The sequence below is a fragment of the Vulpes lagopus genome, chromosome 20 (assembly GCF_018345385.1).
Source record: "Vulpes lagopus strain Blue_001 chromosome 20, ASM1834538v1, whole genome shotgun sequence".
NCBI lineage: Eukaryota > Metazoa > Chordata > Mammalia > Carnivora > Canidae > Vulpes > Vulpes lagopus.
Window position 1 is genome coordinate 32,026,469 of NC_054843.1, and position 27,493 is coordinate 32,053,961.

The 27,493-nt window shown below is 38.8% G+C and overlaps 2 protein-coding genes across 2 annotated transcripts in view; one reads left to right on the forward strand and one right to left on the reverse strand.

The window, feature by feature from the left end:
• Nucleotides 1–12,009, reverse strand: part of ROBO1 (roundabout guidance receptor 1) — a 1,146,492-nt gene extending 1,134,483 nt beyond the window's left edge. The window contains exon 1 of the mRNA XM_041735102.1: nucleotides 11,840–12,009. The gene's annotated coding sequence lies outside the window, so the exon portion shown is untranslated. The remainder of the gene's footprint in view (nucleotides 1–11,839) is intronic.
• Nucleotides 10,284–26,620, forward strand: LOC121479375. The gene is given in 4 exon segments (XM_041734906.1): nucleotides 10,284–11,878; nucleotides 24,788–25,527; nucleotides 25,530–25,836; nucleotides 25,838–26,620. Coding segments are annotated over 4 exon segments (3,282 nt in total). The 3' UTR covers nucleotides 26,478–26,620.
• Nucleotides 26,621–27,493: the final 873 nt, after the last annotated feature.

Genomic DNA, 27,493 nt, shown 5'->3' on the forward strand with positions numbered 1-27,493 from the left:
GAAGGCAAGAGAAGGCTACTATTTCCAGAAGTTTAATTTTTAAAACGAAGGGAGAGGATACAAGGGGGTTACTTAAGGAGAAAGGATTCTGAAAACCTTGAAAGACCTTTTTTCCTAAAGTGGAAATAATTATAAAAATAAGTAAAAGAAGGCAGTTATGGAAAGTTGAAGCGATATGGAAGAGGCAAATTGAAGAGCTATGACCCCCATTTCTTTGCTGCTTTGGCACCAGCAACTAGGGCAAAATAAAGAATATATTCACTAATACATTAACTATCGCTACAGCTCTCAAGAAAGGACAAGTCCTTCCTTGGTATTTTCCCCTACCTCTGTCCAAGCTCTCATTCTCTAATGCCACTTTAATAATAGTTTTCATATCCCCAATGCTCAGAATGAAACTGATTGATTAACTTGTCTAGTCGGAATACCATTCTAATAAGCTAATAAAATCAGGATCTTCTTTCCATGCTCTCAAGTATACTAAGCTGAATTTAATTTGACAGAAAAACACCTGTAATCAACAGCATCGGGCAAAAGAACATGACAGAATCAGCCCAGGGCCTTACGCTCCTGGAAAAACAATCCGCAGCTCATGCCTCCTGCACAATACAGGAAAAGCCTTACTTCTGTGTGCTGTACGAAGGGCAGCAAATTTCAGGGCGCTTTTTAAGCATGCCAGACCATCATCCATGAAAAAGAGTTACCAGAAGATGTCAAACCGTACCTACCTAGAAAATGAAAGGGTAATCAGGGGGCGGATTATGGCAGGAGGTGAATCCTTACACTAAGGAAGGAATACATGAAAGGAGAGAGTGAGACTGTTGTTCCTCTATTTCCAGCACCAAGAGCAATTGGTGTTCTCACCATCCCCACAAAGCCCCTTTCCTTGTACACATCCAGCCCCCCAAGGAGTCAGCAGAGGAGCAGATGCTCCATAATCTGCAATTCACTATACCCGCATACATTTGTGTCACAGAGTAATCCCATTTGATCATATTACTCTTTCATCTAGCAGTTTGCATGTGCAGGTGACTAAGGCACTCTCTTACTGGCCACTTTGCATCACCCCGACACAACGTCCTCCTGAGGGTTCACGACTACTTCACCGCATCCAGTTACGCAGTCATCTCATTCCAAAACCGCCAGCATACCTCCCCAGCTGTCTTACCCAGAAGCACAGTACTCATTGTTAAGGGGTGTTGTTTTTTTCTCCATTAAGTGTACTTGTTTAATAAAGTACACCCCACAGAGCAGATAGATCCGTTGTATTTATGTTCATTTCCCATGAACTCTCTTCTGGCTCACTGCTTTTTTCTTAATATTAATAGGCAGAAAGACTATTCTATGGTGCTGTGTTGAAAATGAGCATTTAAAGAACACTGAGAAGCCACATTGGAATGAAAAATCTTTTCTAAGGGGTGAGGGTGCCCAACCACAAATGGGCTTAATAAATATTTGTCAAAATAATTTTGATGTGGTAAACTACGTATAACATAAAACTTATGGTATTAACCTTTTTAAAGTATACAATTCAGTGGCATTAAGTATACTGACATTGTTGTATAACCATCACTACTATCCATTTCCAGAACTTGTTTTTTTAGATTTTATTTATTTATTCATGAGACAGACACACACACACACACACACACACACACACACACACAAACACAGAGAGAGAGAGGAGCAGAGACACAGGCAGAGGGAGAAGCAAGCTTCACGCAGGGAGCCTGAGGTGGGGCTTGATCCCAGGCCTCCAGGATCACATCCTGGGCCAAAGGCAGATGCCAAACCTCTGAGCCACCCAGGTGTCCCCATTTCCAGAACTTTTACATCATCCACAAGTGAAAGTCTATACTCACTAAATAATAGTGCCCTTTCCCTGCTCTCCTCAGCCCTGACAACTGACAATCACCATTCTCCTTATTGTCCCTATGAATCTTACTATTCTAGGTACTGCATACAAGTGGAACCATACAGTATTTAACTTTTTTGTCTGACTTCTGTCACTTAAGATAATTGTTTCAAGGTTGATCCATGCTGTAGTGTGTATCAGAATTTCATTCCTTTTTAAGGCTGAAATAATAATTAACTGTAAGTATATAGAACATCTCATTTATCAATTTACCCACTGATGGACATTTTGGTCGTTTCTACTTTGGCAGTTGTAAATAAAGCTTCTATGAAAATGGGAGCAAACATCTATTCCAGTCTCTGCTTCCAATATTTAAGGACATACACCTAGAAGCAGAATTGTTATATCATATGATATTCTGCCTAACTTTTTGAGGAACCACAACACCATACCATTTTCCTTAGTGGCTGCACCATTTTACATTTCCACCATCAGTGCACAACAGTTCCAATTTTTCCACATCCTTGCCTATTTTTCCACATCCTTGCCAACAATTGGTGTTTTCTACCTTTTTTTAAGATTTTATTTATTTATTCATGAGAGACACAGAGAGAGAGGCAGAGACAGAGGCAGAGGGAGAAGCAGGCTCCCTCCATGCAGGGAGCCCAATGTAGGACTTGATCTCGGGACCCCAGGATCATGCCCTGAGCTGAAGGCAGACGCTCAACCACTGAGCCACCCAGGCATCCCACTACTTTTTTTTTTTTTTTTGTAATAGCCATTCTAATTGATCTCTATTTGATATTTGAGAAAGAGTGAGTGAATTTACTTCCACCTGTGAAGGAATCTAATCTTAAAGAGATGGTATGTAAGGAAATCATCAAAGATTAACTTTAACTCTCCCTTAGTTTCTTCTGACTGAGCCCCCGGGTGCCCTTCCCTTTGGTTTCTTTGGAGTTTCATATTGTTATTACCTTCCTGGTTAGGCTGAGATCATGTGTTTCTTTCCAAGAGATGCTAACATCTGTAAGTTGCGAAATTACCCTCACCAATATGATCACGTTTGACAATCCAACTTAGTGGCACTTATTCACTGAAAATCAAAGGCCAATAGTATCTCCATTCATTCATTCATTTGTTCCAAATTTTACCATGAGTTTATTCTTCCCAGCACAGTGTAATTGAAGTTTCTGAGATGATGGACTATTCCATATCTGCTTGATCCAATATATTAGCCATTAGCCACATGTGGCTATTGACTATGTAAAAAATGTGACTATTTCAACTGAGTAAGTCACGAGATTAATAGGCACAGCATAGGGAATATATTCCCTATGAATATACTTTAATAGCAGGTTTAGACAAATACACTAAGAATCTGTTCATCATCTTTATCCCAATTAGTATGGTCATTAAAAATGGCACATGAGTACCGCTTGTAATAAAGAGGAGTACGGGTGCACCTGGGTGGCTCAGTCAGCTAAGCGTCTGCCTTTGGCTCAGGCCATGATCCCAGGGTCCTGGAATGGAGCCCCACATCGGGCTCCCTGCTCAGAGGGGAATCTGCTTCTCCCTCTGCTCTGCCCCCTCCATTTGTGTGCTCTCTCTCTCAAATAAATAAATAAATAAAATATTTAATAAGAAGTAGAGTATAGGTAGGTGCTAATTTCCACTAAAACACAAATAGAAGAGAGATGAGCTTCCTAGGGGAAAATTAGGAAATGCCTCAAAATGGAGGTAACCATTAAATGAGATCTTGAAGGATGAATATGACCTCACTAAATAGAGGAGAAGGGTATTTGAAGAAGACAGAAAGGCAAAGGCAATTAGCTGGAAACCAAGTGCTGTGTTGAGGGACAGTAAGTGTGTGGTACAGTGAAAGAGACACTATGCCTAGCGGGGAAGTGAGAAAAATGGAAAGAAGTTAGAATAGTAGTCCCAGATCTGAGCGTGAAGGGCAGAGTCCAGAAAGTGGCAACAAAAGGAATGAATAAGAAAAGGTAAACTGTGACTTTGCTCTTTTCCTAAGTAGTTCCTTTCCTTGCTCCAAGTTATGACCAAAACATTAACTTGAAAAACTGGAATTAACGGGCTGGGTGTAATTTGTAGTGGAGGCAGAGGCTTTTCTTTAAATGTTTTTGCCTTTCTTTCAGAGAAGCTTATAAATAGAAGATTCTTTCATTGGCCAAACTGGACCATTCTTAAACTCTCTTAAATTAATACCCAAATTTAAATAATCCAAGCCTTGGCTTAGCGCCAACCACGTTTGTGTGGTATTTTCTTGTCCATTATAGGATAAAAAGCAAATTCTTACAGAAACTGGCTATCACTATATATAAGCAGGTAAAGTGGTTTTACAGTCCCCCTAGATCCTCATTCCAAGGTAAAATGTAATATAATATGTACAGCGCACTGCAATAATTTCCTATCTAAACTTTTTGCCGTTGTTTTAATATTTTGAGCGCTTATTCAGGGGACATGCATCAATCAGAAGCTGTTGGCTGTTGTGCTAAAATATCGTTCCTCCTATGGGTTATATAATTCACCTGGCAAATGGTCAATCATGCTTCATTCCTGAGTGAATCATGATTCTGCCTTTGATCTACTTTGCTAGTCTTACAAACAAGGAAAGTGTGTCTTTGGGATATTCATTAATATTCTCTGTAAGAACTAAAACTGAACTAAATTATGCTAGGCATAGCTAAAGGACTCATTACGCATGAACAATTCACAAACTATTTAAAGAGATTATACAGTTTGTCATAAAAAGCACTGGTCTTTAATTCTAACTGAATATAAACCTATTTGGGTTGAAATCTTAATTAATGATTTTACTCTGGTTCATTAACATTGTGATGTTTCCGCAAGATAATGGTCCACATACCAACCTGGCAGACAATGACCAGAAAAAATGTGTCTCAAATGAGGACAGATGCCAAGTAGCCTTGTAGGCAAAAAAGGAATCCAACCACATATGGAACATTCATACGCGACAACCACAGTTCTCAGCACATGAAAACTAAAATCAATTCTAGATAGATCAAAGAGCTGAATGTGAAAAGCAAAATTTGAAAACTTAAAAATATATATGAGAATATTTTATGACTTCACCATAAGGTTTCTAAAACAAGACATAAAAAAGAGAAAACATAATGTAAAAGTTTTATTACTTTTAATGAAACAAAATATACTTTTAAAAAAATAAGACACACTAAAAAACCCAGAAAAAATAAGATGCAGCCCAGGGAAAAATATTTTCAACCAAATAGTTTAACCAAAAATGAGTTTGGATGTAGGATATATAAAGGACTTCTATAAATCTACAAGAAAAAGATAAATATTTCAGTAAAAAAAAAATAGGTAAAATATTTTTAAGTAATTCACAGTGAAGACAGCTGAATTCTCAATGAAAAGATGTTCACTGCACAATCAGGAAAGAAAAATGAAAAAACTATTCAATTGGTAAAATTGACAATATTAAATTTTGCCAAGCGTAGACAGAATGGTAGTTCTCACAAATGTGCTTGGTAAGTATAAATGCTACATGTGTTGTGTGGGATTTGGGCAATACCTGAATACAGGAAATCAGTAAATTCCACATAATCAAATAATTTCATTCCTAGGCATATCCATGAAAAAAGAATTGTACACATTCCCAGTGATGCATGCACATGCACATGCAAATCATTGCTACACTCTTATAGAAATTGGAAGTGCCTAATTGTGGTAGATTTATAAAATGGAATACTATACAGCAATGAAAATGAATGAATCAAGTCTTCCTGCATTGACTTAAATCACAAAAATCAATATTCCTGAGAATGCACATGGTATGTTACAACTTATGTAAATAATATAGTTAATTAATACAATACTATACATGAAGGGTGTACATATATCAAAAGTTAATACATGGGGATGAAAATAACAAATTTACAATTAAGTTACCTCTTGGAGGGAGATGTAATCAGTGCACAAAAGGTTTAAATTTTGTTTACTATGTTCTTACATAATCCGAGTGGTAATTTACAGACATTTGCTTCTCTATTTTCTCCATCTCTGCCAAACATGTCATAATATTACAAAGTCAGAGTCAGTAAAGCTCCAAATACTCTACATTATAGCATCTCAACTCCACAGCCCATTTTCTTATGTGATTATTGAAATTGTGCTCTTAACAAGTATGTCCCTCTGATGCAGGAGTCTCTTGCTTCATTAAAAATGAATCACATGATTTGACACACTATGCTCTATGATCAAGTGTTTCTTTGAAGCACAGTAATCCAAGAAGACATGCCCATAGTCCTCAGTGAGATCTAAAAAGCTACACTGATGGCTTCTCCCAAACTGCCAAATTGAGCGCCAAACTGACCTAGCTGATTTGGGGAGCAACTCTTGTGATAAATTCCACGTGCCTAGTTACATCTGAAATGCTTGTTGGAATATGGATTCCAGAGTCCTATCTGCACATATTTTAACGTATTAAATCTGATCGGGGGTCAAGGGAGTGTTATTTCAGTGTTATTTTTCTTGATTAAGAGGTTTCCTTGGTTCAGTGGCCAAAGTTTGGAAAATACTGCTTTGAGGAATTCAGTCTCTTGATAAAAATGAATAAATAAATACAACAGAATTTCAGAGATGTTATTAAGAAAGCATTAAAAAGAGGTATATTTAAATCTATTTGCTTAACATGAAGGTCTTCACAGAAGGGTAACAGCTGCTTTGTGTTTCCAAAGATCCAAAGATCAAGAAAAGTGAGAACCATTATGAGCCAAAGTTCTAACACACAAAAGCAGAGAGGATTGATATAGCCTCAGTATTTGAGAAAATGCAAGTAGATTTTCATAGTACCTGATAAAGCTAAAAACTGAAGAGAGGAATTCTGAGTCCAAATGATAGAGCACCTTCAATAACAAGATAACCTTCATCACTTGTGCTCTAGAAAGAGGACTCTTGCAGATATGACGTATGGATTTAAAAGGAGCAAGAATGGAGGTGAGCTGTTAGTTTAGAAGGCTAATCCCAAGAATTAAAAGTGGGAACTGGGGACAAGGCTGTCTATGGAGAAAAGAGGCTAGGTTCAAGAAAAATAAAAGCATTGGCAAATATGTGTGTGTGTGTGTGTGTGTGTGTATTTTTGTTGTTGTTGTTACTTGAGTGTAGTGGATGAGGGAGAGGGACATGTCATAGGTGATTTTGTCCTGATGCATGATGGACTTACTTAGGACTTGGAAAACCAAGTAAAAGAAGGTCAAGTATGGTAGGAAAAATGATACATGTACCTTTGAGTAATTTCCTTTACTATATTTTCCTTACAAATTTTTGCAATACGTCTCTAGCTGGAGATATCAAGTAGATTTTTGGAAATACAGGAGTAGCAATCAGGAGCACTATGTGGACTAGAGATATAAAATTTGGATTTCATTAGAGAAACTCTAGACACCATCTGGGGTGACTGAGGAGCATGAGGGCTAAATGCAGAAATATAATGAACAAATAGAAAGCTGAATCTGACAGGTAATTTATGTAAAAAGATATGATGTAGAGTGAATGCTCCAGAAATGTCAGCTTACTCCTCCTAACTCCAAATAAAGACCAAATAAAATGGCAGAAATTGTAATCTGTTGGAAATTTCAGAGATGTATAAAACTAGAAGGGTTAGAAATAGTCAGCGATTACATGGTAGAGGAAAAACATGAGGGTTGGAATGCTCAGAGATTACATGGTGGAGGAGAAACATGAACCACCCTTAAAAATGCGTAGGATTTGGCTAAGTTAAAGTGGGGAAACATGCAGATCATAGAAGCCATGTGTGTGGAAATATGAAGGTGGAGGTGTACAATTTCTGTCTCAGAACGACGTAATGGACTCTTCCAGATTCCTTGGCCACATCTGCGCAAATTTTGAAGTAAATGATGAAGACTCTAATTTTTATGCTTCTTCTTTAACTCCCAGAGATGATGGTACAGTTGGGGCAATGATTAGAGAGGTGGGCTTTCTTACTAAAGAAGTTTTCTCTGACTACGACATCCTTGCAAAGTCACTGTTTATAGAGAAGACTGGTCTGAGGGTGGTGCCAAGAATGGTTTGGACATGAAAAGGATATTGAGATCAAAAAATTACGAGTGCTGAAACAAAATTTTTAAAAATAATGAAACTTCTCTAAATACGAGAGGAAAATGTAGTCCCATGGTATACTGGAAAAGCATGTACTCTGTCATGAGCAAGAACTTGTTTCCAATTGTGGATCTTCCCCTATTTGCTGAATGACTGTGTATATTTTGCTTAACCTCTCTGAGCTTCAGTTTCTTCATATATTAAAGAAATCTAAAGAAGATTCTTACCTCAAAAGAGTGATGTGAAAATTGAATGAAATATCTATTACAGGTAAGATGCCTAATGCTGTGTCTACAGTTTTCTCCTATGTGGCCTTGGGTAAGTCAGCTACTCTTCTAACACCTCTATTTCCTATAGCACTGGAGACTTGGCCAGTTCATAGGACACTAACATGTTTTAGATATTGCCATGAATGCATTAACAGGAATATTGCTCACTCACTTCAATAGCAAGTTTAGACATATATTATGATGTGACCAGGTAATAAGTCTAGTCTATTGTATGTTATTATGGTTATGTTTCTGAACTCAGAGATCAGAGAGCGAGAGAGAGAGAATGAGAGAGAAAGGTGCGGGAGAGAGAGAGAGAGAGAGAGAGAGAGAGAGGAAATCAGTTGAGTTTTCTGGACTATAAGGAGGAACTAATTCTCTAGTGGACTGGATGGAACCTCACACCTCAAGTTACATTTCAAATGGTGCATTGCACCTGCTCATTCATCAAGCTGCCAAGGGCTTGCTTAGCTGCCCTGTTTTGTTTTCTTTTTTCTTCTTCTTCTTTTAAAACTCACATCTCTGCAGTGTCTTAAGTTGCTCTGCCTCATAATGAAAGTAACATAGTAAATCTTGCTTGAATAAAAATAGCTCCTAATATATCAAGTATAGAGGGATGCCAAAAGGTGAGTTCTCACAGCTGAGTACATTAGTTTCCAAATATTGCAAGTGAGCATATAGCTTCCCTTTCATTTCTGACCAGTTATTTTGTTTCTGAATTGATTCCACTATGCAATAAAATAAAGACAATTACACAGGCCAATATAATTCTCTTTGGGGAGATATCAGGATATTTTTCTTTATTCTGTGCAGTACACAGTAAGAGAAAGTCAGCTTTAAACCTATGGGACTCCAGGGCAGCTGTTGAATCTCTGTCCTCCTCCCATACCCAGACAGTGCTTTGCCGCTGGAAATCACTAACCCCTTGCAGAATATAGCCTAGAAGATGGTAATACTATGCTGGTTCAAGGACAGGGGAAGGGAAGAAAAGGGAAGTAAAAGGAAGTATGTGGAAAAATCCACCCAACATGTGATTAACAGCTGTGTTCTGAAGCCAGCCTTCATCAGGGATCTGCAGCTGTGTCATTGTGCTTCAATTCTGCAGATCATACAGGGCTAAATTGGAAGACGCATGCAGGAAGATAGGTGGAGAAGGGTTAAAGGAAGTCCAAAATCCAGAGTAACGATTTGAGGTGAATGCCCTCACTCCTTACTCCTGCATCCTCAGTTTTACCCTCCCCTCCTGTGAGAGGAAGATAGGTTCCTAAGACACACACACAAAAAGTCCTCACCCCACTGGTGTGTGTTCTTAGATGCTGTTGTTGATGTTTTGTTTTGTTTTGTTTTGTTTTGTTTTCCTTTTGGGGGAGGAAAGGAAGGGACTGATGGAACACCCACTAACCCTTTAATAAACCCATTAATGAAATCAACATGCTGCATGCCTTTCAGAAAGCTTTCAAAAGATACAGAAGAGACACAGGATTCAGAGTAGCAAACTGAATCTCTCAAAATAATAGGTCTGAGGAGCATTCAAGTTTGGGCCTAAGCCTAGCTACCACACTTCTAGCTGGCCTCCTAATAAACAGATGGATTCTCAAAGTATTTTCTATTTAGTATTACACCCTAGTTCCCAAACAACCGTAATGAAGGAGAAAATCTAAGTGGGAAAAGAATGCAATGATATTGTCTCCATCAAAACCAACCCCCGCCCCCCCCATGTGCTCAAAGGCGTATATTTCCTCTGAAAGTTCTCCTTCAAGCAACCAACACCCCATGTGGGCCATTCTAGGGTCCTTCATCTCTGCCCCTTCCTCCAAATGCTCCCGGGCGCTGAAGACCCACCTCCAAATTAAACCATCTCCCACCACTACTTGAAATACACAAACCAAGTCTTCACAGGCCTTTGTAACGCACAGCCCGACACAGTCACTTACAAAGAAACGGGGCAGATGACCCAGAGGAGTTTGCAAGGTCAGGGCACTCCCCGGTGAGGGCGTGAAAGGGTGGGAGGTGCTGAGGTCAGGGGTAAATGACACCGCGAGATGAAGGCCCCGGCCCTGCAGCCTCCCGCCCTCATCTGCAGAGGGGTCCCCAGCGAGCCCGGGAGCAAGCCTGCCCCCTCGGAGCCGCAGAGGCCGCGGACGCGCATTTCAAAGCCGCATCTACAAGCAGCGCACTTAAAAGCGCCCAGGAAAGCCCGGCTGATGGCCGCACGGCCCCGTCACCTGCTGCCGTCCTCTTGCAGGCTCAGAACGTCCCCCCTGTCGTCTCCTCTCCTGCGCCTCCTCGAGGGCGTTGGGGGTGCACCCCAGGGCTTTTCGGGGGGCGGGAGCAGCTCTGAACCGAAGACCCGGAGGGGGTGCCCCTGGCCCCTACCCGGGCCGCCCGGGACCCCTGCGGCCCTGGGGGCGTTTCCTGCGCGGGGGCCCCGGGGGTGGCGCGGCGCGGGGCCGCGGGGCCTCCCGCATTGTGTCCGCAGCGCTGCGGGGTCGAGCCGCCCCGTGCCCCAGCGGGAGGAGCGCGGGGGCCGAGGGGCCGGCAGGGGGCACCGCGCCTGTCAGCAATGCAGGGGCGCCCGCACCCCCTGCAACACCTTTTCCAGCTGCACGCCAGCCCTGGAGCGCTTCCCCGCACGTCCCACGCGCGTGGTTTTGTGCGTGAAGAACGGGACGCCCCTCGTCCACTCACCGGCCCCCCCGCTCCCCAGGTGCAGCCCCTCCGTCGAGGCCTCGAGCCCCCACCTTTGCACATCGCGCGGCCCGTCCAGCCAGGAGCCGCAGGTTGCAGACGCAGGTCCGGGGGCCCGGCCGCCCACGTCTCCCTGCGTTCCTCGGGGTCCCGCAGCGGCGCGTGCTCTCCAAGCCCCTCGCACCCCCTGGGGACAGAGGCTCTCAAAGTCGGGGCGCGTCGGCGCGGTGCCCACCTCCGCGGCGGGCCCGGGGCGCGCAGGCTACGCGGGGAGGCGGCCGGGCTGGCGCCCCGCGGGCCGCGAGGCCGGAGCATCCTCGGACGCGGTCCTCCCGGGCGCCCAGGACGCCGGGCCTCCCCGCTCTCGGGCGACCCGGCCGCACGCCACGGACACAAACCCCGAAACTTGTCTGCGAGGCAGGGGCGGCCCACCCGGAACGGACGCTCGGAACAACTTGCCAGGAATTCCGAGAAGCAGCCAACGACCCAAGCCGCATCCCGCAGGCAAACTTGTTGAATCCCGCCGAGCGGGCGGCCGCAGTTTGCGCGGTGGCCTGGAGGTTTCGGGTTCCACCCCCGGGAGGCCCCAGAGCAACCGGCACGACAATTCCTGGACGAACCGCAGGGTCCGGCGCGCACCCAGCCCGCGCCCCGCGCAGCCCCAGCCCGCGCCCCGCACAGCCCCCGTGTGCCCGCAGCGCGCCCCGCGCAGCCCCAGCCCGCGCCCCGCACGCACCCAGCCCGCCCCCGCGCAGCCCCAGCCCGCGCCCCGCACGCACCCAGCCCGCGCCCCGCACGCACCCAGCCCGCGCCCCGCGCAGCCCCAGCCCGCGCCCCGCACGCACCCAGCCCGCGCCCCGCACGCACCCAGCCCGCCTGTCGCTGCCTCGCGGTCGCGCGGGACACTCACCCTCGCCGACACCGCGTGCAGAAGCCCGGGCCGCCCACTGTGCGGACCGCCGAGCCTCCCAGGGGCAGCCAGCCAGAGCCCTGCGCGACCCTGAAACGCGAGAGCGAGGAGACCCGGGAGGGAGGCAGGTCGGGTTTCTTCTCACTGTCTGCAGCCCGGAAAGACCCGACCCCGCTTCAGCAGAGGCTTCTCTGGACCCCGCTCTCCCCGGTGCTACTGATGCGCGGAGCAGGCGGCACCGCATGCAAATGGTCCAAGTGTGCGCGGCTATTGGTGGCTGCGGAGGCCCCTGGGTCCTACTGCTCGGCGCCAACCCAGGGGCGCCCAGGGAAGATGATGGATTTAATTGATTCGTTACCTCGGGTGCTGTAATGCCTGCTGCGATGTTTAACGGGGGGGGGGGGGGGGGGGGGGGGGGCTCACATTTAAACTCCTGTCATGTGATCTATCATTTCATTTTGGCTTTTAATTGTCTGTGCAGAGTAGCTTTGGCAATACAAAGGGTCTTAAAAGAACATTTTCTGAAGAAGATTCACAGATACTTTTGGCGGAAAAAGCCTCTTTTCTGCTCCCTCGTATGAGTTATTTGGATAGAAATCCAGGAAATGTGTGTGTAGTCAGATACTACTGCACTTCACTTATGTGAAATAATACTTGATTTTATTCTAGGAAATACATGGCCACTCCGAAGAAAATAACTCAAGTAGGTTAAAATGCTAGAAGCTGAAATACGAATGTGATGATTATTTATACATTTGATATATATTTTAAGTGATACTGAAAATGCATCGATGGCAATGCCATGGACATCATTTTTATTATGCAAAATTAATTCAGAAATATTTTATCTGTGAATACTGGTAACAGAAATAAAGATCAACATGAAGATGTTGGCTAACTGTCACAAGATTTCAAGTGTTTACCCTTAATTACCACATTTTCTTTTTTGCAGCTTCTCCTTTAGCAAACCCAATAGCAATGCAAATTGGCGCAACAAGGGGATTTCAAGGGAGGCAGGCCTGTGATGACCAGCGATTTGAGATACTTTAACATTGAGCAAAAACGCTTCGGTGCATCATCATTAAATGTATCTGTCTTAAAAGTTGGAATATAATAGCTCAGTCTTTACATGGGACCCAAAAGCCCTTAAGCATGGTTTTCCCTTGACCTTTAATTTTGTGGAGGAAAAGAGAAATTCTCATGTAAACTGAAATGACACAGACTCTCCACCAAGTTCCATCGAAGATTATTTGCTGATATTACAGCTTAGGAAACAGCATGATTTTATTGTGTTTGAGATGTAACAGTAATGTAAATTTAATTACAAAATTATGATGTCTGTAATTTACAGCCGAATGCCTGTTAGACAGTGATACACTGAATAAGGTCAGCAACGACCAACTCATAAATTCACCATCCATGTGTAAGCCAAATAAATGAAAACGCAAAAGGCAAAAATACAACAGAATTGAGACTCCATTCCAAATATATGTGTAGCATTTGAATTTATGTAGCGTGCCCTACAATCCTTCATTTCCATAACTCCTTCCCCTTCCAGCCCTTTCCCTTCCCCCATCAGTAACCCTTGACAACAGAAGTGTTACTTTGAGTCCGGGTTGCCTTTGCTGCTTTCCAGACCTAACTTAGAGATTACATCCTTGTAGGATACAGAATTAACTCTTACATGATTGAGGTGGAAAAGAAGAGAGCTGCCTTCAGGGTTAGAAGACTGAGCATTCTCACGTGTATGTCAATTTCTTTCATCAAATATACATCCTTGAGACATCCATGACCACTAATTTGAAGTGAAAAGACATGATCAATTGTCATTATATCAGAGCCAATTTGCTCCACTTCCCCGCTGCTATTGTGTTTCTGGAACAGCCTTTTGGAATGTCTTTTATTCAGGATGATTACAATCACTTTAGGCTAGGATCAGAATTTTTCAATTTACAATAAAGTTAACATAAAAGTATCAAGATATTACTATGTTCAGTATAAGACTGTGAAGGACTCATTGTCCGTAAAAGGAAAAAAGAAAAAAAAAAAAAGAAGCTGTTATTTGGTAGAGTAAGAAAAGGATAATGACCATGCAAAGTTGAATGGAGAAGACTGATACTCAATTCTTTTTTAAAACAAGTATATTATTGGCCTTTCAACTTTCTGCTACAAGTAGACTTGAAAAAATAGTCACTTCTTCTAAGTGCAAATTGAAAGTTGTGCATTTAATGAATATCGTTTTACAACTGAGGGAAGATGTGTTTTATGCAGGCCAAGTTCATACAAAATTAATGTGATTTATCTATGACTACAATTTAATAGAGAATTTGAATAGTGGACAACTATGATAGTGAACAAACAAGAATAAATACATAAAAGCCCCTATTAACACATTTAGCATACGCTTGTTTGATCAATTTCACTCACTTCCTGCATAAAAGGCCCAGGCAAACATATGGCAAGCTAATCAGAAGTATAAATTCAACTTATTTATTTTTCCAGAAAAAAGAACTTCCACATCTCTTCAATGAGTTACTTGTGTTTATCCAAATTATGCTCATATATTATGAGATATATGGCATATCATACATATATATTTATGAATATTTAAAATATTTTACTTGGATACAGGCGTAAAAATTTTTTCAAACAAATACTATTAAAACCATAATAGTGTTCATCATTTCTCAACCTGTAGAAGTATCCTTGATCTATTCTTTACTACTGGAGGTGTTCTTGGACTCCTCATTTCATCAGTACAGTTTTCAAGGGCAATATATGCTCTGTCAGAAACTGATTTCCATTATGCCCTTGGATCATGATGACAATGCCTTATTGTAGCTAATGTGAACATTTATAAAAGTTGGAAGGTAAAACATACCTGGCATATCCCTGTATTCAATCACTGTAATCAACTTTCTTTCTAAATTTAAATTGGTAAACATGTAATAGCATATCATTTGGTAATAATTTAATAAACGCTAATGACATTTAGTTACTACCCAAGCTATTTTTAAAATTCTCTGTGTCTTCAATAATTTTGAAATATGCATAGGTTAAAAAATTTCAAAGCTATAGACATTAATCCATTTGTCTACTTTAAATAGAAAATTTATTCGTGCTTGAGTTTTGGCAGATGAAAAGGAAATTAGCAGACATAAATTATACTCTGAAAGTAGAAATATAAAATTAAGGATGTGATCAAATGGACATTTTTTTCCAGTAGTAAATCAGTAGTAAGTAAGCAGTAATAGTCATACTAATTGCTAACTAGGATACTATGATATATTAAATAATTCACTAAAAGGTCTTCTAAAAATTTTTAAAAATAAAGAAATAAAAGGTCTTCTAAATACTGTAGAAAGTTGCAAAATATTATAAATACATGGCTTATAAATTAATTTGGTGAATCACTAAACAAGATAAAAAAGTACAACTCAAAAGTTAAAAATAAACCTGTGTAAGATAGTAAGTTTGTGGAGAAATATGGAACTCAAAACGATGAGCTAAACTTGACACTAAACGAGATGAGAAGTTCATAGTACAGTGATTTTGGTAAGATGATCACCATGAATGGAATGCTCATAATATTTAGAATTCTAGTAAAAATTGGCAAGGAGAAGAGGCATGGAGGAGGACATATTACTGTCTATGAAATAGGATCGTAGAGCAAGCAAGATAAAAGTTGACAAAAATGTAGAAGTGAAATACTTTGGCAAAACACAAAAGAACAAACAACAAAACAAAAGAGAAATGGGGCACATATCTTTTATAGTATATTTAGAATAGAGTAAGCATTAATAGTTTTAATTCAAATACTAAGGTCTTAAGAATATTGCTACATGTTAATCCTAGAAAATCTGTGAGTAAGAACTATAAGTATTTTTGTGAAAAAGAGACAAACACATGTCAACCTATCTAAAAATGTTCATAAAATGTGAGATAATATTTAGTCACAGCAAATAAACAAATGGATGTGAGTATAAATATGCAAAATACTACATAACCACTATTTCCAATAGGGGACTAAACATACAATCGATTTTCTGTATGCTCATTATATCATGGCTAATAGTCAGAGCCTGCCGTTTGCCTTTCAAAAGACACAAAATGGTTATGTATTTAGAAGGAATTCTGTACTAACCAAATTCCAACATATTTAAAAGCCACTTGTTAGCCTATTTTAAGGGATCCTTTAGGACTTACTTAAAAGCATAGTAAAACAGCAATTATTTTAAACTGTGTTGTTATTCATATACCATAGTTCTTAGATGGTTAAACCGATGTAATACTATTTGCTTTTGTCTTAGACCAAACTCTGCCTGAATAAAAATAATATTAAAGTTGAGTCACTTGCTCATTTAGTGATTATTAAATCTACTTCTCATCGGTACTGTGTTGGATATGTAAAAGTAGACAATAGTACAACATAAATTAAGAGCAATTCTTATTTTAATGTAAAAGCTAAGAGAAATGAATATGACAACATCATTTTCTAAGAAGGGACAGGTTGCAGAATATAAATTTTCATGTTAATTAATCGTAATGTTAAATATAGTACTTTGAGTTTCCTATGCTAGAGGTTAGTAACAGAAAATCTACTTAAAAGAAGGTTTTACTCCTTTCCTTATTACTTTTAAAATAATTTTCCATGCCGTATCTGCCAGAATGCCCAGAATGCTACTCTTCTTAAGCAGCATGTAAATGTAGATAATCAGCATGCACTGTTTAGAAGCAGAAAACTAAATTTTAATGGCTTTCGGTTTAAATATCCGTACAATCCTTTGGCCCATAAGTCAGTTTTCATGGTAGTTTCTTTTCCTAGTGTAGTAAAGACATCTTATTCTTCAATTGTATGACTCACTTGCCAAATAATAGTTTCCCAAGATTAAAGAATAGATGAATGGATAGATTGATGGGAATAGATGACAGCATTAGAGAAATAACAGCATGAGAGAGTAGATTAAGAGTAGATTTTGGCTCTGGAAGTGATGGTGGAAATGGCTATGGTGATTTTGATAATATAATTGCATTAAGTATAATTTAAAAAGAATGCTAAATGTTAATGAATATATATAAATATAAATACCCAAATATATATACCCAAGAGACTTTAAAATGGAACGTGGGTTCTGAAGGGCACAGATCCAATAATTCAATTTTGACAAGCAAGCAAATAAACATAAAAAATTAAAAATAGAGTAAGAATAACTAATTTTTAAAATAAAGATTGGCTCCGACTGAAGAAATAATTTGGGACAGGCCTACATCTGGAAGTGACTTGAAAAAGAAGATAAAGCAGTCATACCCTACTTCCTGAAAAGTGATATAAGGTGAATAAGTAAATAGAAATTGGGAGCTACTTGAAGCCTAAGTTTTCTTTTCATCTAGTCATGGAGGTAAAACATTTCCAGATTCAAAGGAAATATAATATTCATGATTAAGAAGAGTTTGAACATATTTAAAACTATTAATATCTGTGTGTTGTGAGTATAGGTGGCTTTTTTCTTTTTCTGTTTTTTTGTTTGTTTAATGTTGCAAAAGGCACATGTACTAATTTTTAATGAAGTAAATTTAAAAGGAAATTTTAATATTAAATCAAATAAACACATATTTCAGCTTATCTCTTATTATTTCTGTACCTTAGGAAGGTCACTAGCCTTTTTAACCTCAGACCACTGCCTTCACATGTAAAATTAAAGTCTTATCATTGTGAAAATACATATATTATAAGGTTTTATAAACTTTACATTTTTAAAATAATGTTGATTGGTATTAAATTTTTTTTAAAATTTTTATTTATTTTTGATAGTCACAGAGAGAGAGAGAGAGGCAGAGACACAGGCAGAGGGAGAAGCAGGCTCCATGCACCGGGAGCCCGACATGGGATTCGATCCCCGGTCTCCAGGATCGCGCCCTGGGCCAAAGGCAGGCGCCAAACCGCTGGGCCACCCAGGGATCCCTGTTGATTGGTATTAAGAGAACATCTAGCTATTTTAAACTTCATTCAACTATTTAGTATCAGGAAGATTACATACCTTACTATGAGTTGTAAGTATGATCACCAAAGTTCTCTTTAATACTTTTAAAAAACCTTTTAAGAAGATACAAAAATGGACCTCTTTTCTAAAATAAGGAAATGTGGACTAAAACAGTGAATAATAAGAAAATGCCTGGGTAATTTCAAGAATGGGCTTATCAAAATATCTTGTAAAGAATTAGGGCATTTTAGGGCACAGAGAAAGGGCATGGGTTTATTAAGAAGGAATCATATGTGGCAAAACTTATTTTTTACATTTCCTAAGTTAGCTTTTAGATCATGAGAGTGACTTAAAAGCAGTTTACCTGGATTCCAGATAAGCATTTGACAAGGGGTTTGTCTTTTCATCGTATACAAAGTAGAGAAAAACTCGAAAACTGGCTGGATGATAGTACATTTAGGTGCATTTGCAGCAAATTGAACAAGTGAACTTCCTGTATTTTGTCAATGTTAACTTTGGGGGATCCTCAAATGTCCTACCCATAAGCCTGTGTACTTGATCCTGTGAGGTGTAGCATATATATTATCAGCGAAGATATCCTCAAATACACAGCTGAGGTATAGCTGAAAAGAAGAACTAACATATTGAAAAACTAACTGAATATGAAAGTGGACATTCAAAATTCACCAAAAAATAGGTAAACCCACATAAAAGCTGAAATATAACATCAAAGAATAAAGTATTTAAAAATTGAGAACAATGAGAAACCACCCATGAGGCTAAACCAACTATAAGCTCAATAGAAGCTAATTGTGTGATGTTAGAACTAACAAGGAAAGAAAGAAAAAGAGAAAAAAGAAAGAAAGAAATCAAGAAAGAAAGAAAGAAAAAGAAAGAATAAAAAACATTATTTTTTTAATTAAATTTATTTTTTTATTGCTGTTCAATTTGCCAACATATAGAACAACACCCAGTGCTCATCCCATCAAGTGCCCCCCTCAGTGCCCGTCACCCAGTCACCCCCACCCCCCGCCCACCTCCCCTTCCACCACCCCTAGTTCCTTTCCCAGAGTTAGGAGTCTCTCATGTTCTGTCTCCCTTTCTGATATTTCCCACTCATTTTTTCTCCTTTCCCCTTTATTCCCTTTCACTATTTTTTATATTCCCCAAATGAATGAGACCATATAATGAAAAAACAGATTATAAATTAAGATAGTGTGGATCTGACATTAGCATATGGGAAAAAAAATAGGAAAATAAAGATACCTAACCCAGGGAAAGGATTTTTAGTAATTATGATTACTGACTTCTTTTGTAGAGCTATCATAAAGAAAAGATGGTGAGACACAGAAAATACGTATTCTGATACTCTTTGAGTATAAAATTCTGGGGTTCTTATTTCTATAAAAAAATACATTGGCCAATGGATATACAAACATGTATACGAAAAAGATTCTGACCAAGGACATTCATATATTGACGATAATATGAGCTTTGAACCTAAGTAGTCTTCAGATTCCAGCAAGGGTTACAAAATATAAGGTATATTAGAACAAAAGATGCTTGTTTAAATTAAGCTGAGTCTCCCTGATACATTTATGAGAACTTCTCAATTCCAATTATGCACATAAATGTGGAAAAAGCTGCCCAGAAAAAGAGAAGTGGGAAAGACAATAAAGATAAAAAGCATATGTGTAAATTATAATGTTAACTGTATCATTCAACAAAAACATGCAAAATAAGTTAACTGTATTCTTTTGCCAGAAAGTTAATGGTGATGGCATGAATTATGATAAAACTCTGTAAATTCTTGGCACAAAACAGTAATTCTAAGAAGATTTATTTTTTAAAAAATAAAGTATTTCACTGAGATAATTTGGGTATACTTTGCCAAATTAAACAAATGATTTATTACTTCCTAACCAGAATAATGTCTAATTTTTAAGAAGTTAGTGTGTATTTCTTCATGCATCTATGTTTTACAAACTGAGAAGAAAAGTCGTGCTTGGAAACTATTTAATTAACACACGCTATAACTATGGATACAGAATAAAAAAATTAAATTATGGTTACATGGAAAAAATGTAAAAGACAATGCTATTTTATGGTATAGATATGTCCAATTGAATGTCTATCACACTTTCTAATAAACTAAATATTAAAGATCTCCACTGAAGGGGCACCCAGGTGACTCAGCTGGTTAAGCATCTGACTCTTGATTTCAGCTCAGGTCGTGATCTCAGGATTTTGAGATTGAGTGTTGGGTGAAGCCTGCTTAAGATTCTCTCTCTTTCCCTCTCCCTTTACCCCTCCCTCCTCTCAAAAAATATTAAAAACAAACAAAGAAACAAAAAACCCTCCATTGAAAAAGAATGGATTCCAAAATTTAAATTATTCCAAAACATCAGAACAAATTCAAGGAAAGATAAACAATATATAACACATGCTGAAATACTAGTATGCTAGGCTTACTAGAGGTAGTAAAGCTTTCATTTACAATCATAACTTGTAAATAATTAAATATATTAATCAGAAAAACCATTACTAATGTGTGTAAGAGTCATATGTTTATCAAGAAAAATAAAACAAATGGTTAAAGTGAAGGAAGATGGGATAAATACCTTTGCTTATAAAATTGTTTATCAAACACAGGTAGAAGAAAATCTCAATAAGCAGAATGTCAGGTGAATACTCTCTATATATAGAGAATATATAGTGAATATATATAAATATAAATACCCAAATATATATACCCAAGAGACTTTAAAATGGAACGTGGGTTCTGAAGGGCACAGATCCAATAATTCAATTTTGACAAGCAAGCAAATACTATTTTTAAATTTTAGTTCACTAAATAATTTTTTAAAAGAATAGATAACACAAGAGTTACAACAAGAATGTGCAAAGATATAGGTGTTCTAGGACACAAATACTGTGTGTGTGTGTGTGTGTGTGTGTGTGTGTGTGTGTGTTACAGGATGCAGTATCCTTACATTGATACCTCTCTCTGTTTGAACATCTGGTATCCTTTGGCATGGAAAGAAAACAAGTAGTCTAGGCACCTACTAAACAATGGAAAATAATTTTGCTGTGTGTAATAGAGTATATTAATGTTTTACAAATAATCAAGAGTCCCTCCTCGAAGTTCTCTCCTTTCAAGAAGACCACACATCCCAATGTGAATAGCTATGATCTATGAAATTTTAGCAGAATTTTTAAGAGCCACCACATGACTTATGATTTTTTTTTGTCCCCCTTACCAAATGATGGGTTGTGTTTCCATTAGGAGCTTCTTAGTCCAGCTGGCTTCCAGTGATGGTGACAAGGAATAAAGTCACATATGACTCACAAAATACATACCATGTCTGTGAAAAATAAACATTTATTATGGTAAGCACCTGAGATTTGAAAAGCATTAGTTATTGCAGCATAATCTAGAAATCCTAACTAATTCAGTAGAACTGAAGAAACTATCTTCTATTAATTATTTTCTGTATACAGCCATATAGGAACTAGAAACTAGAATCTAGTTCTCAGGAACCATTTTTGAAAATAGTTGACATCTATTGTCCCCATGGCTTTATCTGCACAGCTATAAAAACAACAAAACAGCTCTAAAACAAAAATAGCCTTAAATATTAAATAGCCTTAAATCTTCTTTTAAGTCCTTTCAAAATTTAAGGCACTTGAAATTTCCATTTATGGCCTTTATTTAAAGGATAATATATATAATAGAAACAGTAATTTAGGGATCACAGTGATCTTGCTACTGAATCTGAGCTCATTTTGGATTTGAATTTTCAAACCAAAAGTGTAGAAGGCAGAGGAAATAGAAGTACATTCAACTGATTATAAAACTCTGGTAATCTGAGAACCATAATATTTTGCTGTTAAATACAGGATGAAATTCCCACCAATAATTTTATAGACTATTACTGAATATTTGCTTTAAAAGAATCAGAAACTTAAGAATAGAATTACTGATACTAAAAATAAAATTAAGCTCCTTTCAAATTAACAATTTATATGAAAACCAAATTCTTCAAGTTATAGAATTATAGATTGATTAATGTCCCATTAATAAATCACTAAATCCAATCTACTCAAAACAGGGGAAAATGATAGAGGTACTATGAAGGATTAAAAGTAAACTATAAAGCACCTAAAAGATAATGGGATCCATAGACTAGAAATAGATGCAGCTTATGAATAATACATCTTGCCAAAATAGAACCACTAATTACTTTGTATTATAAAATTTAAAACACAATGGTTAGTAGACACAACCAAATAAATAACTCATATCCCAAAGTGTAGATAAGTGTTACTGTGTTTGATAATTTTGATTATCACATGTGATAGCATGTGTTGTCATGTGTTTGATAATTGATTACAACTTAAACAAAAGTTACAGAAAATCATGAGATCATGTGTCTTACAGAAATATGGTACTCGGGAGGATGCTACAAAAATTGATAATAGATTCCATTTCAATGAAGATGATTTATTAACTAGTATAGAACATAAACAGCACATTGCTTAAATTTGCAAATTTTAATGACTTGCTTTTTGATTGGGTATATGTATTTTAACAGTAATTAGGGAAAGGTATGTAAATAAAAGAAATCTATGATTTTGTCATGATCCTCAGGAGAAGCAATGTAGAATCTCTCAGCAAATTTTGAGAACATTTGTTTTCAGAAAATAAGTAACATTAAGCTTAATGTCAACTATAGTAGTTTAACTCCCATATGCTAAATTATATTATCTCTTATTCGTTATATGGCACTCTGAAGTGAATAATTGACCCTTAAAACAAATGACTACTTTGAAATCCCACTATGATTAATAGTTTTTGGATCCATCCTATGATTTCCCTTAGAGGGAATTCTGCTTTCCAAAGAGATACTAAAACACCATAGGAAGAACCATTTCCCCATCTTCTTTACATGATCCAGGGAGGATGTGGTTCATCATGTGGTTCTACTCCAGGTTGGCTTTTCAACACAGTCAACATTACTATAGATCATATTCAAAATAAAATCATTTGCTTTATGGCTGGTATACAGAAAGTGCAGCAGAGAACATAAAAAGGCCTTAAGATATTTCAATCTGGGTCCTATCTCTTGGTATTTATTCTTGTCCATGATTTTCAGTGTTTCTATGCCTAAGAAAAATAAAGACTTATAGAAAATTGAGGCAGAAGCATATGCTAAAAGGAAAAAGACATTGCTTGTCAGTCTATCTTTACAGCATTTTCCAAGCCCTCCAGACTCTTGTAGTAACCGACTTTGTCCTGGACTGTGCAGAGTCTCTCTGCTGAAGAATCTAATCTTGGCTACTATCTTTTCCTGCTTGGAAAAGGAGCTTTTTAGATCTGCTACATCTCCTTTCAATCTGCTTTAACAAATAGCCTACTCTGTATCTCATTCTTATCATGAGTTGTGAACTCTTCATTGAGAGCTAAAATAGTTCATTTGAGAACATTTCATGTTTTCTGTGTACTTCAAAAGATTTGCATTTTATCTGTAATTGTTTTATCTCATCAGCTGCAATAGTTCTCTCATTTAAGCAACAATAGGATGCGAAACACTAGATATTATGGCTAAGTATATTTTATTCTCCCTTGAAGTTGCTTCAGGTTGGAAAGCCTGAGCATACTGAGTAGGAGGCTGGGAGATGATTGCCATGGGAAGAATTTAGATAGGTAAAACCAGTCCAGGGCTCCATTCTTCAGTATGGGGTACAGTATTTCTTTTGGAGCTTATGTTAGTGCAGTTCCTGGCTAAAGTTGCTGGCCCAGTTTGCTTTTTAAAATTAACTATACATCGCAGTTTGATGAACACTATGGACTGCAAAAAGGAGGAAAAACAATCTATCCTATTAAGCTAAAGTATACAAAAACACCCCAAAAACTATAGGGTACATAATTAATTATACAGTTAATAAAGTGCAGCCGAAGCACAAATACTATTGAGGACAACAAAAAAAGAATCATTTCTGGGAGGTGAGATTAAGCTAGGCAGAAATAGGACCAGTTCAATTTCTATAAAAACTGCCCATGATACAGAGAAGACATACAGATTTCCCAATGTGAGAAAAATGCAAACAAATGAAACTTCAGGAAGGAACAATAAAAATGATTAAGGGTATAAATGAAATGATTAATGGACAGAGATTAAAAGACAGTATCTGTTTAATTTGGTAAAAAGACTAATGGGAAATTCAATCGCTTGAAAGCATCTGAAGGGTAAAAAAGAGTGGAGAAGGAAAAATTTTAGGTTAGACAAGAGAAAATAACTAGAAGTAATGGGATGAAATTGAGTATAGGAAATTTTTGAGTGACTATCACAGAAAAGGCAGCCTTGTTAGGTCTATTAGGCCAAGGAATTGTTTCCTAAGGGACGCAGTAAAAAGCCCCTTTGCTTGAGCCATTTATGTAGGCCAGACAAAGAAGTGGGTAATGGTATAGGAAACAATTCTATATTCACAAAATTATGGACATTATGATCTAATAGCCCCTATCCTGCCAGCACAAAAAGTCTCTAATGCATATAATTCTTCGGCTTCCAGCTTTTGCATTTTCTCATTTTAGGAAAAGCTGATAGAACATTGAACAGGAACTTTGGAAATGAACTTCTTCCTTATACTACTTTGATGGCTTTTGTAACTGAATAACTTTCCTGTTTTCATATTTTTTACTATATTAGTGTCAGTGAATTAAAACTCCTTTAGCAAAAGGGATATTCAAATAAACCAAATAAATGTTGGTTTACAATACACAAATCTTAGTGACACATTTCATAGGTCTCCTAACTGACTAGAACTCGATAAAGATTACTTTTATCCCTTTGGTTTGATATTATTTTTAAGATATCTTATAATCATAAAAAGATATCCTATAATCATAGTAAAGCTGTGATTTATTTAACATTTAAACAACTGAAAGATTTAGCATATAACCCAGTCAGTCCGGAGGCTGCGGCTGCGGAGGAACCACCAGAAGAGAAACCAGAGATGCTGCCCGTGCTTGTCCCCGCGGCCGGGCCCCGCTGGTCTCCAACCATGCTTTGGGATCATCCTTCATTGCTGCAAGGAACCTCCATGCCTCTAATACGCGTCTTCAGGAGACTGGCACTGCCGAAGTGTCCTCTCTTCTTGAGGAGCGTATTCTTGGGGCTGATACCTCTGTTGACCTTGAAGAGACCTTAGGGTGTGTCCTAAGCATTGGTGATGGTGTTGCCCGTGTACATGGGCTGAGAAATGTTCAGGCTGAAGAAATGGTAGAGTTTTCTTCAGGCTTAAAGGGTATGTCTCTGAACTTGGAACCTGACAATGTTGGTGTTGTCCTGTTTGGAAATGATAAACTAATTAAGGAAGGAGATATCGTGAAAAGAACAGAAGCCATTGTGGATGTTCCAGTGGGTGAGGTGCTACTGGGCCCTGTTGTACATGCCCTTGGTATTGCCATCAATGGAAAGGGTCCAGTTGGTTCCAAGACCCGTAGGTGAGTTGGCCTGAAAGCCCCTGGGATGATTCCTCAAATCTCTGTTCCTGAACCCATGCAGACTGGCATCAAGGGTGTGGATAGCTTGGTGCCAATTGATCGTGGTCAGCGTGAGCTGATTATTGGTGACCGGCAAACTGACAAAACGTCAATCGCTATTGACACAATCATTAATCAGAAACATTTCACTGACGGAACTGATGAAAGAAGAGGCTATACTGTATCTACGTTGCTATTGGTCAGAAGAGATCTATGGTTGCCCAGTTGGTGAAGAGACTTACAGATGCAGATGCCATGAAGTACACCGTTGTGGTGTCAGCTACTGCTTCTGATGCTGCTCCACTTCAGTACCTGGCTCCTTATTCCGGCTGTTCTACAGGAGAATATTTTAGAGATAATGGAAAACATGCTTTGATCATCTATGATGACTTATCCAAACAGGCTGTTGCTTATTGTCAGATGTCTCTGCAGCTCCGCCAGCCCCCTGGTTGTGAAGCCTATCCTGGTGATGTTCTACGTACACTCCCGTCTGCTAGAGAGACCAGCCAAAATGAACGATTCTTTTGGTGGTGGCTCCTTGACTGCTTTACCAGTCATAGAAATGCAGGCTGGTGATGTGTCTGCTTACATTCCAACAAATGTCATTTCCATCACTGATGGACAGATTTTCTTGGAAACAGAATTGTTCTACAAAGGTATCCGCCCTGCCATTAACGTCGGTTTGTCTGTGTCCTGTGTTGGATCTGCTGCCCAAACCAGGGCCATGAAGCAGGTGACAGGTACCATGAAGCTGGAATTGGCTCAGTATCCTGAGGTTGCTGCTTTTGCCCAGTTCGGTTCTGACCTTGATGCTGCCACTCAACAACTCTTGAGTCGTGGCGTGCGATTGACTGAGTTGCTGAAGCAAGGACAGTATTCTCCCGTGGCTTTTGAAGAACAAGTGGCTGTTATTTATGCTGGTGTAAGAGGATATCTTGATAAACTGGAGCCCAGCAAGATCACAAAGTTTGAACATGCCTTCTTGGCTCATGTTTTCAGCCAGCACCAAGCCCTCTTGGGCAATATAAGGACCAATGGAAAGATCTCAGAACAGTCAGATGCTAAGCTGAAAGAGATTGTAACAAACTTCTTGGCTGGATTTGAAGCTTAAACTCCTGTGGATTCACATCAAATGCCAGTTTGGTTTTGTCGTCATTTATTCTAGTAATCAGTTCCATTTGTAAAAGGATTACTCTTATGCTCCAGTTGTACAGAAATTACCTTAAAAATAAAGGTTCCATATTGCTTGGTGGTAAAAAAAAAAAAAAAGATTTAGCATATAAAATTGTCTTTATATGCAGTCCCATTAAACTGATAGTCATGACAATGATTATGTGATGCATATATTTTAAGATATATTCAGAATCATTTCATTAACAGCATTGTATATTTTGGTTTATTCTAGTGTATTCAGTCTAATTTAAAAGGGGAGGGATCTATGTATTCAATGAACATTAACCATAAACTTTAAAAATTGAAAATCTAAAACAAGGTAGTGCTAACTGTGTTAGAGAAACAAGACTTTTTCATCATGAGGGCTTTTATCCAAGAGCACAAAAGGATTTATATGACATTATGTATGGGGTAAAATAGAACTGAACTGCTAAAAGTAGTTGATAATACTTTAAGGTTTTTTTATTTATTATTTTATTTTTATTGTTATTTTTTTAAGATTTTATTTATTTAGTCATGAGACACACACACACACACACAGAGAGAGAGAGAGAGAGAGAGAGAGAGAGTCAGAGTGCAGGCAGTGGGAGAAGCAGGCTCCATGCAGGGAGCCCAATGTGGGACTCGATCCCAGGTCTCTAGGACCAGGCCTTGGGCTGAAGGTGGTGCTAAACCACTGAGCCACCCAGCCTGCCCTAGGTTTTTGTTTTAATTTAAATTCAATTAGCCAACGTACAGTACATTATTAATTTCAGATAATAATTCGTCAGTTGCCTATAACATCCAGTGCTCATCACATCTCATGCCTTGCTTAATCCCCATCACCCAAGTACTGCATCCCTCCACCCACCTCCCCTCCAGCAACCCTCAGTTCGTTTCCTACAGTAGAATCTCTCATAGTTTTTATCCTCTCTGATGACTTCACCATCAGTTTTCCTTCCTTCACTCTATGAT